Source organism: Copidosoma floridanum, unplaced genomic scaffold (genome assembly GCF_036245765.1).
Source record: "Copidosoma floridanum isolate Cflo_tuat_1 unplaced genomic scaffold, Cflo_Japanese_pri ptg000026l, whole genome shotgun sequence".
Lineage (NCBI taxonomy): Eukaryota > Metazoa > Arthropoda > Insecta > Hymenoptera > Encyrtidae > Copidosoma > Copidosoma floridanum.
The window spans coordinates 12,407,381-12,422,973 of NW_028321903.1; the positions used below are offsets into that span (position 1 = coordinate 12,407,381).

General features: G+C 33.0%; 1 protein-coding gene across 1 annotated transcript in view; it reads left to right on the plus strand.

Moving 5' to 3' along the window:
• Positions 1-351: 351 nt before the first annotated feature.
• Positions 352-15,593, plus strand: part of ninaB (neither inactivation nor afterpotential B) — a 252,148-nt gene continuing 236,906 nt past the window's right edge. Inside the window, exons 1-4 of the mRNA XM_014362833.2 lie at positions 352-524; positions 601-911; positions 2,176-2,322; positions 2,393-2,534. Of these exons, the coding sequence (XP_014218319.2) occupies positions 402-524; positions 601-911; positions 2,176-2,322; positions 2,393-2,534 (723 nt within the window). The 5' untranslated portion in view covers positions 352-401. The remainder of the gene's footprint in view (positions 525-600; positions 912-2,175; positions 2,323-2,392; positions 2,535-15,593) is intronic.

Sequence of the window (15,593 nt, forward strand, 5' to 3'; positions counted from 1 at the left end):
CTTCCATAGTACGTTGGTGAGATTAAGGAGCTTCAAATAATCTTCTTTTCGTGGTCAACAGTCACTCATCTAAGCGACATTCAAGATGTAAAGGTGAGGGGAGACCGATGGATTTCATCTACAAAGGCGTACAACACATTCTTATTTTTATTTTGCAGATGGATGATGAAGATTTTGAGGCCAATGAAGACAATACTACTGGTAATAATTTGTTCTCTGGTATCTGTCGATGGAATTATTTGTAATTATACTGTGTTATAATAGTGGTAATTTAGGATTAAGCCACCAATTTCTTAGATAAAAAGTGACTGATGTTCTGCAGTTGAAATGTGCCAATAATTTTTAGGTGATCGCAGCTTTTGATAACATTCGATACAATATCTTAATGATTAACAAGAAATATGCGTTCTCTTAATTGTTGTCTGTCTTGTAATAGATTTGACACGTCAAAATTAAAAGTTATTGAAGATTTGCTAGACAAAACTGCTCCAACTTTGATGCCTTGTACATCACCTGTCTTTCAAGTAGGTGAAAATATAGAGAATGGAATTTCCAGTGTTGAAAGAAGTTATTTATTCGTATTTTGTCATTTTGTTACAGAAAGATGTTCTTAAAAAGACAATAATCTTAAACAACAGAAACAAAAATAAAGATACAAAAAACGACAGTCACAACACCAAAATTGATGATGACCAAAGAAAAGAAGAAATTAGTTATTTTTATCCGAATCTTGACACTACAATATGGTCACGAACGTGTGAGAAAGAAGTAATCGAACCACTTACTGGAATAATAACTGGACACATACCAAATTGGTTAAATGGTACTTTACTGCGAAACGGTCCAGGGAGCTTGGAAGTGGGTTCCTATAAGTTTGAACATCTATTTGATAGTTCCGCTTTACTTCATAGGTAAGATATCAATACAATAGAATAAGACTCATAAAATAGAATGGCTTGATAAGTTCTAATTTTTCTAGTTTTAATCTTACATTCTAAAAAATATAGATGGGCAAGTATTCAATTTATAAAAGTTATCGATAAGTAATACAATTATTATTTTACCATCAATTCATTGAATTCTGTCAAAAAAAAAAAAATTTATTATAGTATTTTTATTACGTTTGTTACAAGACTTTCCAAATTATCGATTTCATTATTTTTTGTTCTTCGTTTGAACGAATCCCTATTAAAAATTTCCAAGGTTTTTCTCATTTATAATGATTGATCAAGTATAAAAATGTAAACAAATTCCTCCAGCTTTTGCGTCATAGGGTATGAAAGTTGCATGATGAGAAAATGTCCTTACAACCAATTGTACGAAGTGCGTTTAATACACTGGTGTTGTAAAATTTTTTTATTCCGATTGCTTAGAAATATATGTATGTATGTGATAAAAATTAGAGTCTTTAATCAATACATAACTAAGTTGATTAATAAAAAAGCTATAATCAGGACATAATACTTTTTCACGGATTCAATCGGGTAAGTGATTTTAACATGGGTCGGCACACTAAGAGAAAAAAATAATAAAAACAATGTGCTATTTAGTGGTAATGTGGAGTCGTTTTGCCATCCAGGGACTTTTTACTTTTGTCAGCCTAATTTTTACTCATTTCTGTCGTCCTAACAGTAAAAATCACTTTATTGACGATGAAAAATATTGTTCTAATTAGTAAAAATCCTAGACGACTGAACAGTAACAGATTACCAATCATGCACAGTAATTTTTATAATTTTCTTGTCTCAGTACAGAGTTGAATCACAACAATATATCGTTCACTGATTCCTCAAACTAATTGCTGTTATAGTTCATTAAAGAACTAATTTATAACGTTTGTTAATAAATCCTAAAAATAAATTTTTTTGAACACTTTCTAATTAAGTTGTTTACTCGACTATTTTCATTAACTTAGACTTAAAAGTAACATTTTTCCTATCTTAAAATTTTTTTTGTATATTTATACTGCGCTTTTAGTAAGAAAAATAGCGTTCACCTAGGTGGATTACAAAAGTATCTTGAGTGTTGCTTCGTAAGCGCCTTAAGGCCCAGTGAAAGCCCTTAAGAAGTTGCACAAAAATGACGAACACCACTATCGATATGACAATAGCTAAATTTTTCTGATAATAATAGAAACTTATGTTATGAACTATTTAAATAATTTTTTTTTTATAGGTATGAGATTAATAATGGAAAAATTACGTATCAAAACCGCTTTATTCAAACTGATGTTTATAAGAAAAACCATGCAGCCAAAAGAATTGTAGTAACTGAGTTCGGAACTAGACGAGTGCCAGACCCTTGTCAAAGTATCTTTTCAAAGTAAGTCTATTTTTACGAGAGTTGCTTGTATCATCCAATTTCTTTTACAATTTATTAATACTGATTTCAGAATATCATCTATTTTTCGATCTGCAGATGCATCCGACAATACCATGATATCTGTGTATCCGTTTAATGACGAGTATTACACTTTTACAGAATATCCAATTATTCACCGTATCGATCCCAAATCCTTGGAAACTTTAGATAAGGTACATATTCAGAAGTTTTATTAATATAGTCTATCAATTAATACCACCAAATCAGACTTACGGTGAATGAAAACTTGATTTTTTTATTAGTGTACTAAAAAAAACAATAGAAAAAAATATTTTATGAATGCTAAACATGACTATGAGACAAAACTAAGACAATCTAAGCGTGTGAATAAGTTTTATTTCGCGTTTTCCTCATGGGTAAGTAAAAGTAAGTCACCAAATGGTATATTAGGTGGGGGCCAACGGGAATTGATAATTTTAGAAAAAATCGCTTGCAATATCAAGCTGAGCTTATAATACTTAACTACCAACTTACTTTAAGTATACTACTCATGAAAGCTTTCTATACGATAAAATCGTACTGTAGAAACTTGGATGAATCATGTATATGTAAGAAAACAATAAATTAATGGAATTAATTCATTTCAAATCACAATTTCGTTAAACCATTAAGAAAATTAAATTTATAAAAGAGCTAGGGGTTATGAGTACAAATGTAAAAAAGAAACAGTATAAGTGCTTGCAGTTTTAATTTGACAACAGCTGAGGTTAATAACTTACCGTTGCCCTGTCTGTAGGGCTATTTGCAACCATCATGAAGGAAAATTTAAAGAAATATTTCTTTCATGTATATTTTAGTCTTGGTATTGTAATATTTTATATAGAAAACCTTTGAAAAATAAATATTGTACGTTATAACGATTTTTACTCACATTATAAATAACACATTTATACTTATATAGGTGCGTTATGCACGAAAGTAAATTGATTCAGATTTCCGAACTTCAAGAAAAGAAGTGACGGAAGTGGATTTGCATGTTACTCCCCCCTCGCCCTACCATCCGACGCCTTATCCTCTCTACACCGCACGATACCAGGCCACTACAGCACACATTTTGATTTTCATTGAATCTTATTTCTTTTACTTCAGCAATTCCAAAAAAAAAAAAAAAAAAATTTTAAACGGCATTGGGACCTCCAATTTCCTACACACAGTAGCTGAGACAGTTGACAACCTTTTCTCCTGGGACGTTCTTTTACAAACCGAACAGATTTGGAAAAAAATTGACAGACACATTTTAGATTTAACTGAAACTTTTTTTACGGGTTCTATATCGAAAAAAAAAGAAGATAAGTGTAAAAGGATTTTTTTTTTCATTTTCGATATTTTAAAAAATAAACAAGATCAAAAATTCGTGAACTTGATGATTTATCGATAATAGCCTATTTTTCAAAAATTCATAACTCTGGTTCTACTTAAGCTGAAAAATGCATTTTTTTTTATTTTGAAGGTAAAAAGACAAGCTTTAAGAAGAAAGTACTTACAAAACAAATTGTCACAAAATTCAAATTTTTATTAACAATTTAAATGTTTAAATCGGTTTTTAAAAGTGGCGCCACCCATGAATCAACTTTTTACATAAAAACGATGGAGAAGTTATGCTTACTGTGAGAAAAAAGTTCATTAATTTAGCGCGGTAGGTACGTCCCATCGACACGTGGGTCACATTTTACGGCTCATATTCTTGTTTTACACCGTTTATCTCTTAAATACAAATAATTGTTTCATTTTTTTAATTGAAAAACATATTTTATCAGCCAAGAAGATGGAAAAAAATAGAAAAATACATAAAAAAAAAAGTATTTATGCTCCTAAAAGATTTTGAATTCCCCACGCGTTTGGTAAACACTGTGGGTAGCTTTGGCAGCACTGACAGGGATTCAATTTTAAGAAGTAGGGACAGTAGAAGGGAGAAGCAGTAGACTATTATTATGTGAATCAGCTGTGCAGTGACCGTTTGTCGCTAACGCATTCAGTGCTCCACGTGCTTCTTAATAGCTTCTTTCTGACATTTCGAGTTTTACTGCTTTCAACAGTTTGCACCATCTTGTTGTTTCTCCATTAGTGAAAGTGGCCTTTCGTTGTTTGAGTACAGCAAGAAATTAAAGCCAAATTGTAGATGAAAACATACAACAATGCCTAAAACAGTGTTAAAAAAATCATTATCTATAAACGTTCGCAATGATGTATGTTTTAATCCATTTTAAAAAATTAGTCATCCAAAAAAAAGTGTGTCGAATTTGCGAAAAGTAAACGAAAGTCAGCTTCGAACCTCAAATTTGTCAATCACTGCTGAGACACTGCAATAAAGGATTTGCGATTCGTCTCGTCTGCGTATCAAAAGTATCAAAGAAGAAAAAAATTATGATATTGGAAATTATCAAGTTGAAATGGTATGTATCAGTGTATTAATGTTCAATGTAACTGTCATATAATATTAAAAATTGTTACTGGAATCTAACTTTTACGTACAGCTTTAAACAGTGTAGTATGCCCTTAATTCTTTTATGCCGTTAACTTCTTCAAGTCAATCAAATTAATTTCTTGGAAAATTATTATATTTTAAATTAAATGTTAAAATTAAGTTACTAAAATTCATTTTATTGTAATCCAATTCAATGGAAGTTATTATACTTCCGCTATCTTAAGTAATATAAATAATAAGTTTTTATATTATTTATAGCAGGAAAACAAGGAAGCATAAAGCAGTGGAGAATCTGACAATGAAAGTGGAAGTGGATCTACCTCTGGGGTGACTGGAGAAAATACAGCGTTGCTTAACGATCGTATTCAATACTTGAATAAAGGATTAACTGCCTCAGGATCCTCGCCAGTTGAAAAAAAAAATTGACGCAAGTAAGGTACTCCGAAGAAAATTTAAAAAATTTACAGAAGTAATTAAGAAAAAAGTGTTTAACGTGACAGACGATGGTCCAAATGATCTTGAGGACGAGAATGATGACATTACAATTCTAAGAACTTTACAAGAAAGTTTTAATACTTCGCAAGACCGAGCTCACAAAATAAAGATTTTAACCATTTTTAGACATTGGTCTTACAACAAAATATTGATTAATTTTCCAACAGCAACTCGTCACATGATATCTGTTGCAAAATTAATTGCTAAAGAAAAAGGTTTTTTAAGTGATCCAAACCCTAAATATCATCTATTTTTAGAAGAAAATGTTGTTAGTACTATAGTCACGTTTTATCAGTCTGATGGTTATACTCAACTGATGCTGAGCCAAAAAGATAACGTTTCTGTTAAAGTAGGTGAAACGCGAATTCATATGCAAAAAAGATTAATCTTGAATAGCTTAAAAGAATTACATGATAATTTCAATATTAAACATATAACAATTAAATATAGTTTTTCAAAGTTTGCTAGTTTGCGTCCCAAACATTGCGTGTTAGCTGGAGCTTCTGGTACTCATTCTGTCTATGTGTGTGCAATACATGAAAATGTTAAATTATTAACTGACGGAGAAAATTTGAAATCAATCACTGCTGATTCGCCGGAACCTATAAAAAATTACCATAATTGTTTAGATCGCACGATTTGTCCTAGTAAATCTACTAATTACTTTTTAGGAGAATGTGATAAATGCCCTGGCATAACTAATATTATTCATCTATTTGAACAATTTTTTCAAGACAAAATAATTGAAAATATTACATACAGACAGTGGGTTACAACCAAAAGAACAACTTTACAAACACTAATATTATCTGTTGATGAATTTTTACAAAACTTAAGTAACGTTATGTCCAAATTATTGACACATTCATTTTTAGTAAATAAATGGAGAGATTTTTTAAATGTAAATTACTGAAAAATGAATGTACTGTCATTTGTAATTTTTCTGAGAGTTATTCTTTTATAATTCAAAATTCTGTACAAAGTATCCACTGGAATAACGATCAAGTGACGATACATTTATTTTCTATTTATTACAAAGATGATAAAAACGAATTGCAGCTAAAAAGTTTAGTAAGTATTTCTGATTGTTTACGACATGACACAATTGCAGTCCATATTTTTCAAAAACAATTAGTACAATTTATGAAATTAAATTTAAAGGGGGTTAACAAAATAATATATTTTTTGGACGGTGCCAGTGAACAATACAAAAATAGGAAAAATTTTATTAACCTTTCACACCACGAAAAAGATTTTAAATTATCAGCTGAGTGGCACTTTTTTCTGACTTCACATGAAAAAGGGCCATATGATGGACTTGGGGGTGCTTTAAAAAGACTTGTAGGTAGAGCTAGCCTGCAAAGAGTTAATAACCCTTTCCGAACACCAAAAGAGTTATTCGACTGGGGAACAAAAGCATTGCCGAATATAACGTGTTGTTATTTGACAGTTAATGAATACAAATTGGAAGAAAAACCATTATCCGAATGTTTCCAAGAAGTTTTAACAATAAAAGAAACTTTAAAATATCATTGTATTAATCCGATTTCTTTTCAGCAATTGGAAGCAAAACGGTTGTCATCTTGCGAAAAAAAAGATGTTGTCAAAATTTTTAAACAGAAAATGAAAGCATTGTCTTACTTTTTAATATTGTACTTATTATTATATTCCAAATATTGTTCTTATTGCCTATGCATTATCGAAATCTTCATAAAAAAATTTCATTTTCAACAATGCTTTTTATTTATTTTTATTTATATATTTTTTCTGTTTTTTCCCATCTTCTTGACTAATAAAATGTGTTCTTCAATTTAAAAAATAAAACAATTATTTGTATTTAAGAGATAAACGGTGTAAAACAAGAATATGAGCCGTAATATGTGACCCACGTGTCGATGTGACGTACTACGCTAAATTAATTAATTTTTTTCTCACAGTAAATATAAATTTTTCATCGTTTTTTAAAGCGTTTTCGATAGAAAATTTGACGCAGAATACGATAAAAATAGTAAAAAGTTGATTCATAGATGGCGCGACTGTTAAAAACCGATTTGAACATTTAAATTGTTAATAAAAATTTGAATTTTTAAACAATTTGTTTTGTAAGTACTTTTTTTTTTAAGCTTGTTTTTTTACCTTAAAAAAAAAAATTTTCTAGCCTAAATAGAACCAGAGTTATGAATTTTTTAAAAATAGGCTATTATCGATAAATCATCAAGTTCACGAAATTTTGATCATATTTATTTTTCAAAATATCGAAAATGAAAAAAAAATCCTTTTACACTTATCTGTTTTTTTTCGATATAGAACCCGTAAAAAAAGTTTCAGTTAAATTTAAAATGTGTCAGTCAATTTTTCTCTAAATCTGTTCGGTTTGTGAAAGAACGTCCCCCTACGAGTGGTCCCGCTAGAAATTCATCCGATTACTTTTTGTTATGATGTAGTTCATAACTTATTTTTTTTTTTTTCAATTAAACTTTCATTTATGGTTTACTAACTAATTTGGTTTGATTTTTAATTACATTAGTAAGTTAATAATTTAACAAACTAATTTTTTCAATTAAATGTTTTTTTCGGAAACTCAGAAATCTTACTAATATATAAAGCAAAGTCGCTGAAACCGTTTCAATCGCTAACCGCTATAACTATTCAACTGATTTTACTAAAATTTTACATACTAATTCTTGACGCTTAATAGATGGTCTTAGTATATTTATTATCTTTAAAAAATTAATAACAAAAGCAATAAATAAGCTCAAAGTTTTGCAAAAATACTCTAGCTTTGCGCTTTCGTTCAGTTGAATCTGCTAGGTGTCGTTGAAGTAAAATTGAAGCAATCTACAATTAAATTAATTAAGTGTGGTTATAATAGGCGCGAGCAACATAAGTAAGACACAGTCGGTCACCGACAGTGCATGTAGCCCAGAGCCGAGAATCGTGCAGCTGAGTATCCTCGCGACTGACGACACTGTTCTCTAATAGACAAGCGTCTTACGTCGATCTCTATCCTGAAGTACTATGCTTGACGAGTGCTACCAATACAAAGGTGTCTTAAATGCAAATGTCTCCTGCAAAATACCAGGAGACGTTTAGTCAAAGCGCACTTTGCTCTAGCAATTTGAGGTCTAATGACCATTCTTCTAACCGACCTGGTGCAGCTACCAGAGCAGATTATACTACAGCAGCAAGCCTTGATAAACAACTCTGAGTTCGGGCAGCCACAACAGCTTTCACAGTGGTTCGTAGAAACGAAATGTCCACAGAGAAGGTACTTTTTCCCAACTACTGATGAGCGGTGGTTATCCGGGAACGACCCGAAGACAAGATATTCTTAGGTCAGTGATGTATCTCCCTTCAGCACGGTCTTTTTGTTAAAGATAGACGTTAATAAATGGACTGTGTGATTTAAATTTTAATAACCGCCGGATAATTAGCAAGGAAGAGAGGTAAGATGAGGAAGTTGGTTGCAATGACCAAGTCGTCTCTCACTTTGTTAATACACTGAACACAAAGTTTAATGAAAACTAATTTATTTAATATTAATTAACACCTCTTTACACTCTAAAAAAAAAAGAAAATATGGAATGCTTAAGATTTATAAAAAAGTTATCAAAAGAAAACTAAAGCGACTCATAGGGATGCGCATAGCTTAGAAAGCAGACATAATCTGGGTCTCAGAGCACAAGAGCCTAGAAGTCTCACATGCCTGCGCGCACATACATTCATACAGACTCACACAAATCATCTTATTCTCTCTTACTCGTGAGCAATAGTCAGCGGACTACTTTACATAAGCTTACGATCGCAAATGTACTTAAACATCCAACATTCTCCCTGACTTTGCTAAACCGAATGGGGAGCAACAACAAAAATTGAAAGTCTTTGATTTAAACTAACAGAAATCGATCAAACAATAATTAGAAATTTGAGCCATTACAATAAAAGCTCTAAGGAATATACAGTAAAATAAACAACAATGGATCGCTAGCTTCATTATTATTTAAATTAAACGCGAATCCACCAAACTCTTAAAAATGAAGGCTTACGTACTACAATAGGAGAAAGCCTTCTCTTTTACAAATCATTCATCATTCGCACGCAAGAGAATAAGTTTAGTCACTGGCCACTTAAGAGTCGCAAGGGCTAAGCGATGTTTAACAACGTGGACTAAACCCTCTCTGCCAGGAAACACCTCCGCATGTAAAACAGCGAGAAACGATAGAACGAACAGATTGCCTACCTCAAGAACCTACAATTTCTGTCTCAATGTAGAGAGAGAGTGAGTTGCGTACCTTTATGAAGAGTAAGAAGATGATATTCTCGTATTAAAAGGTTAACAAAGCGATCATTCGGTTGCAAGATGATGGGATGCTTGCTAAGGTTGGTGAGACACGATCGACTCAATCTACCCCCTACTTAAGATAATGAATCAATTAATACCGGTTTGAGTGGAAGGGGAAGACTATTTTGAAGTAGAGTAACGACAGTATTGCTTTCTTCGTTTGTTAGGTCCAGAGTATTCTCAAGGATCTTATATTCTGATTTAAAATACAACATTTGATGATACCAAATGAGAAAAAACTCAGCAATTTCCAACTTATCAGAACTTAAAACGAGGCTTCCAGTCTTAAGAAGAATACGAGCTTGCAATTGAAAAAAGCGAGGATTAAAAACTGTTGTGTTCTTTGACGATCGTCAATAAAGCATGAGACGATAAACTTTAAAACGAAACTCTAGAATGAACTTAGAAGGAGAAAAGTTCTAACGCGGGATAGAGATAGACTTTATCTCATCAATTTCTTTAAGCCAATGAACCCAGCGTCTTCAAATGTCACAACGAATCTCTGCGTCCCAGTCTATCTGCGCTAGCCAAAAATCTTGCATAATAATTTTAGCATAAATAATTGTAGGAGCTAGCTAACCAAGTGGATCAAACAATTTCGTAGTAGTTGATAGTATGGAGCGTTTGGTCCAGGCTTAAATAATAAAAGAAGCATTTATCTTGTAACGAAAAACATCTTCTTTAGGGTACCAAGAAAATCCTAATACGGATACCAACGATTCAAAGTCAGAGAATTGATGAGGATTAGAGCTGAGCAGATGTGGGGGCAAGTCACATAATACATTAGGCTCATTAGACGCTCATTTCCGAAGAGGGAGCTTGCCAGAGTCAGTGGCTACGATAAGCTTATTTACCTTTTTTATCACGGAGACCACGTCATGTGCTCCCGAAAGAATATCATCCATATAGACTTCATCGTTCAACACTACAGAAGCCCATGAAAATTTGGAGGCGCAGTCACTAGCTAACTGTTTAATAGTTCGGTAAGCCAGGTACGGAAAGCAAGCGAGACCATACGTTATAGTATTAAGTTGGAAGCTTTTTAATTGAGCTCGCAAATCAGATCTCCAAACAATGAGTTAAAAGCAACGATTGATCACACGGACAAGTGCCTGCCTAAACATCTTTTCAACATCGGTTACGAAAGCGAATTGGTAACAACGCCATCTCAATATTAAGTTAAATAATTTGAGAAGACGGTTGGGACCGACACGAAGGTCATTAAGAGAGATACCTTCACTAGTCTGGGAAAAACCATTGAAGACAGTTTTAAGTTTGGTGGTCGAGCTAGATGTCTTGAGGACTCCGTGATGAGGGAGGTACCAACTGGTTGGAGATGGACTGACTACCTTGTGACCTAACTTTTCATACTCTTCCATGAACTTGATGTAAGCGTCTTTGAGGGAAAAATTCTTAGCAAATCGATTTTCTAACGAATTTTGAATCGAGACCGCTTGATAATCAGAATCGATTTGGGATTGAAGATAAACAGTAGGATCCTCCTTAAATAGTAAACCTACAACGTAACGTCCATATTCTGATCTACTATCTGTTTTTTGGTAGAATCGTTCGTAGCTTTCTTCTTTGGACGAAAGAGTAGACTTGGGGCAAAGTACTTTCTCTGTTTCCAAAAATCTTCGTACTAACTGACTGAGCTCAACATCCAATGTACAATGTTGCGAACTAATAGTCAAATTAGCAGAATGTGTCGCTACAGAGCCAGATACGAGCCATCCCAGAGAAGTAGCGATGGCGATAGGATCGTCGACTCAACCCTTACGAACACCGTTTTAAAATAATTGCATGAGTGTCAGCTTCTAACAGTAGGTCTATTTTGTCTGATCTTGTTAATTCAGAATCAGCTAGGTCTAAGACAATTAAATGGCGGAAATTACAATCGATCTTAATCAACGGTGGTTGGTACAAAGAAACCTTATTGAGGACTAATGCGATTACCTTAAACTTAATTGAAGAGTCTAATCAGGATTGCATTTTGAAGTGGACCTTACATTTAGGAGAATCAACAGAAACTCCACCAGTCTCATTGAGCTTCAAGTTACTTTTTTTTTTTTAAGGTTTAATAAGTCACACAACGAACGAGTGATTATCAAAACCTGCAAAGCTCTGTCGATCAGAGCTCTAGCTAGCAGTCTAACACCAGTAGGTTCAATGACGTAAACTCTAGCAGTAGCTAGCACAACTTCAAGACCTTTAGAGCAAAGAGTGTGAGTTTGATGAGTGGACTCTCCATCATCGGTAGACTCACAATCATTAACATCAGCACAATTATTAGAAGAATCTGATAAGTCAATCTTTGGTTTGAAGAGATCACGGTGTAATAATGAGTGATACTTCTTGCTACACATAATGCAGGATCGATCAGACTTACAATGTTTAGCCAAGTGGTGACCGAAACTATTCGATCATAAACGAAATTTGAAAATCAGATCTCTCTTTTCATTCCACGGCTTGGACTTGAAAGAAGGGCACTGATAAAGGGGATGATTACTTTGACAATCAGGACAAGATGACAATTTTGTTTTAGTAACGTGAGAAGATCCTTTTAAGCTATCCCCTTGGGAGGCCTAGACCTGAGTCTTAACATTGAAAGAGTCTAATGTGATGATTTCTGACTCAATAAAATCTTTAACTTGGTTTAGAGTGGGTGCGGCAGTAGAATTACCTAAGGATCGTTGCAAATTTTGTTTCGTGTTATTATCAAGTCTTTCAACTATCCAGGCGATGTAAAAATCGGTGGAGCTTAAGTCTCTACCTAAAGTAACTAATGAAACAATTGAGCTAACGATCTCCTTTTGTATGCGCTTCAATGCAGCACAAGAATCGAGTTTCATAGGTTTAAAAGAGAGGATTATGGAAATATATGAGTGAACAAGACGACGCTGATTATCAAAAGTGTTAACGAGAGTATTCCAAGCATTCTGATATTGCTGTTCAGTGACAGCAATACCTTGAATTAAATGAAGCACGTCTCCAGACAGATACGCTTTCAAGTAGTGAAATTTAATGACCACTGGAACATCTTTTCTGTGATGAACTAAAGCCCTACACAGATTATAAAAGTGTTTTCATTCAAAGTTATTTCCAGAAAACTGAGGCAATTAAATTTTTGAAATCGAAAAATTTTATCCAGCAGCCGGAATTAGAGCTACAGAAGCTGGGTGGGAAGGAAGGTTAGGATTCGGTAAAAGCGATCCAATGAATTCTAAAAAATCTCTCTTTACGGTAAAATGAGCATCGATAGTGAGATCATACAACTCTGAAGTGAAATACTTATGGGTTTCGTCTAATTAATCTGATTTGAGAATTTTCGAATAAGCTAACTTTAAGTTAGAAATATAAAATTCCACCGCTTCCAAATACGAACGAGCTTTCCTTTTTGTCAAATTAGCTTCACCGAGCTTCTTAGAAGTATCGAAAGAATTAAAAATTCTCTTGTGGCGTTTAAGCTGCTTATTGTAGAGAGCTTTCATGTTTTTTGACTATAATATAACCAATCGGTCTTAACTAAAATAATTAAGAGCTCGATTCAGGAGCAAGGGCTAGATTAGAGAGAATTGAACAAAGATTTAAACTAGGCTACACAACTATAAGGAAATAAATCATACAAACGATCAACTATAAACAAATTAAATATCTATCCTGTTTCAACACATATGAGGCAGTGATAAATATTTTCTGACAGAGATGATCGGTTTCACTCACTAAATCCTTCACATTTAGATATAAAATCAAACGAAGTACTTTACAACAGTGCTAGATTATTTTAACTCGAGATGCAATTATCGCAGCAGTACGCAAACTAAAGTGATACACTTAACTGCCCCACCTAGATGTCCTCTAACTCAGTAGACGACTTACAACTTACCCAGTGTGATGACAAGCAAACTCGAGCGTCCGTCAATAGGCGAGACCTCTCGAGGTGGCGACAATCGAAGACACAGCTTACGATGGCTTGGTACAATGGTGGCTATTGTGACTGTAGATGCGATGATTGCAGTGACTATTGACGCAAGCAATGATGGTAGTTACGTACTAAAATTAACAAATCGAACGTATATTAGTAAATAATAGTAATCTAATAGGAGAAACACAATCTCCACTGGTGAGTTCACGTCTGCAAGCTTGATATAATCCAATTCAAAGACAAAGGTCACGCAACGCTATACTCTAATACAAGATTTACTGATACTATTATATAGAGCGGTGCGAGTAAGAAAGAGGTAATGAGTGCTTAAGATATACTATGCGCCAGTATATCTCTTTCAAATCAATTTTTACGTGTACTCTTTACTGAGATACAAAGACCAAATTAATACGTATACCTATACGTATGCTTAACACAAAGCAAGCAAGCGAGAGCAAAACAGCAACAATAAGTAGATTTTTGTTATACGAAGTGTCAGGAATAGATGTAAAATTTTTATCTAAAACGTTTGACATTTCGTGTCGACACACTTAGATCTTCTATTCAGTGAATCTTGGGCTAAGCCGAGACAGGGGGGGCTGATAGTTGGAATATATTAGCAGAGCAGCTTGTTTATCTTTCTTATAGATTAATGAATATTTATTCACTTACTATTAATTTATAACTTTACAATAAATAAATAGTTGTTTCTACTACTTTTAAATTTTTTTCAAAAATTGTAAAATATATTGTTTGAACTGCATAAAAACAATAATCAGTTTTTACTGCGTTTTATTTATTCTCTCATAATTTCTCCGTTTGTGACTAAAGTAATTTTTTGACTTAAGGAGATAGTTAGCGCAAGAAAAGCCTAGAGAGGTGAGAGAAGCGCAAATGTATGCAGAAACGCGTACAATTACTTTTCTCACATAGATGTACTTAAAATCACGCTTTAACGCATTCTTGACCCCTTCTGTCTTGTGTTGTTAAAAAAAAAAACAACTAATAGATTAATTCAAAATTTGAATAGGTGTATCTAAGAGTAATCTTTCAAAAAAAAAAAATATATATTAGCGGATTTGTACAGATCATATAATGCAATTTTACGTGAATTTGTTACAAGGCCACATGTTAAATTGCAATTTTTTAAATTAATTATTTAAAAAACGGTACAGTTGAACGATCTGCAATTTTAAGTGAATATTTTTTGGGCTATTTTGAATATACGTTTGACGTTTAAATAATGTCTGACAAAAAAATCTATATGTGATGAACGTCATGAAGTGCCGTTCACTGATATGTAACACTAGCATATTAAAGAAAGTGGTACTACAGGATGGTGTTTCTAAATCTTTAAGGTACAAATATATTTTGAGTATTAAATATGGACTAGCAAAGCGTGTAAAGTAGGAATGGAGTGCATCTGAGCTTGAGTTTAGAGATGTAGGACAGTCTACACATTGCTTATACTTTGTTCTGCCCCTGTATATTGTTTATAATCGTTCATTTCTTAAACATTAATGTATTAATTGAATGTACACCTAACTAATGTAGGCATACTTATTTCAACAAAAATGGCACCACTTTCGTACACAATATTGTTTCATAGAAGGTACATCTATAATGATAATTATATTGACTGCCATGTAGTTCTGTAAAAGTATAACCTCACACTTGGGTACCCAAGCACCCACTGTCCACTGGTTTTTTAAAACAATTTTTAATTAGCTCCTATTTCTTAATTTTGAGCTGTCTTTTTTAATTTTCTCTTATATTTCGTTGTTCTAGGGCTAAAGATGTTGTATAAGATCGTGACGATCAGGTACAAACTTCAAAGACTAAAACCTTAAGTAGAATTTAAGCTGGTGACTTTCTTAAAGAATCATTTTAAATTCTACCCGCAACATTAATTTTCGTACATGATATATATATTATTCTTAAGTACTTGTCTTAAGTACTTGAGGAGCGGGGACCAGCGTGTGGATCAGCTTCCCCTGAGTCAAAATCCGTTTACAGAATAATTT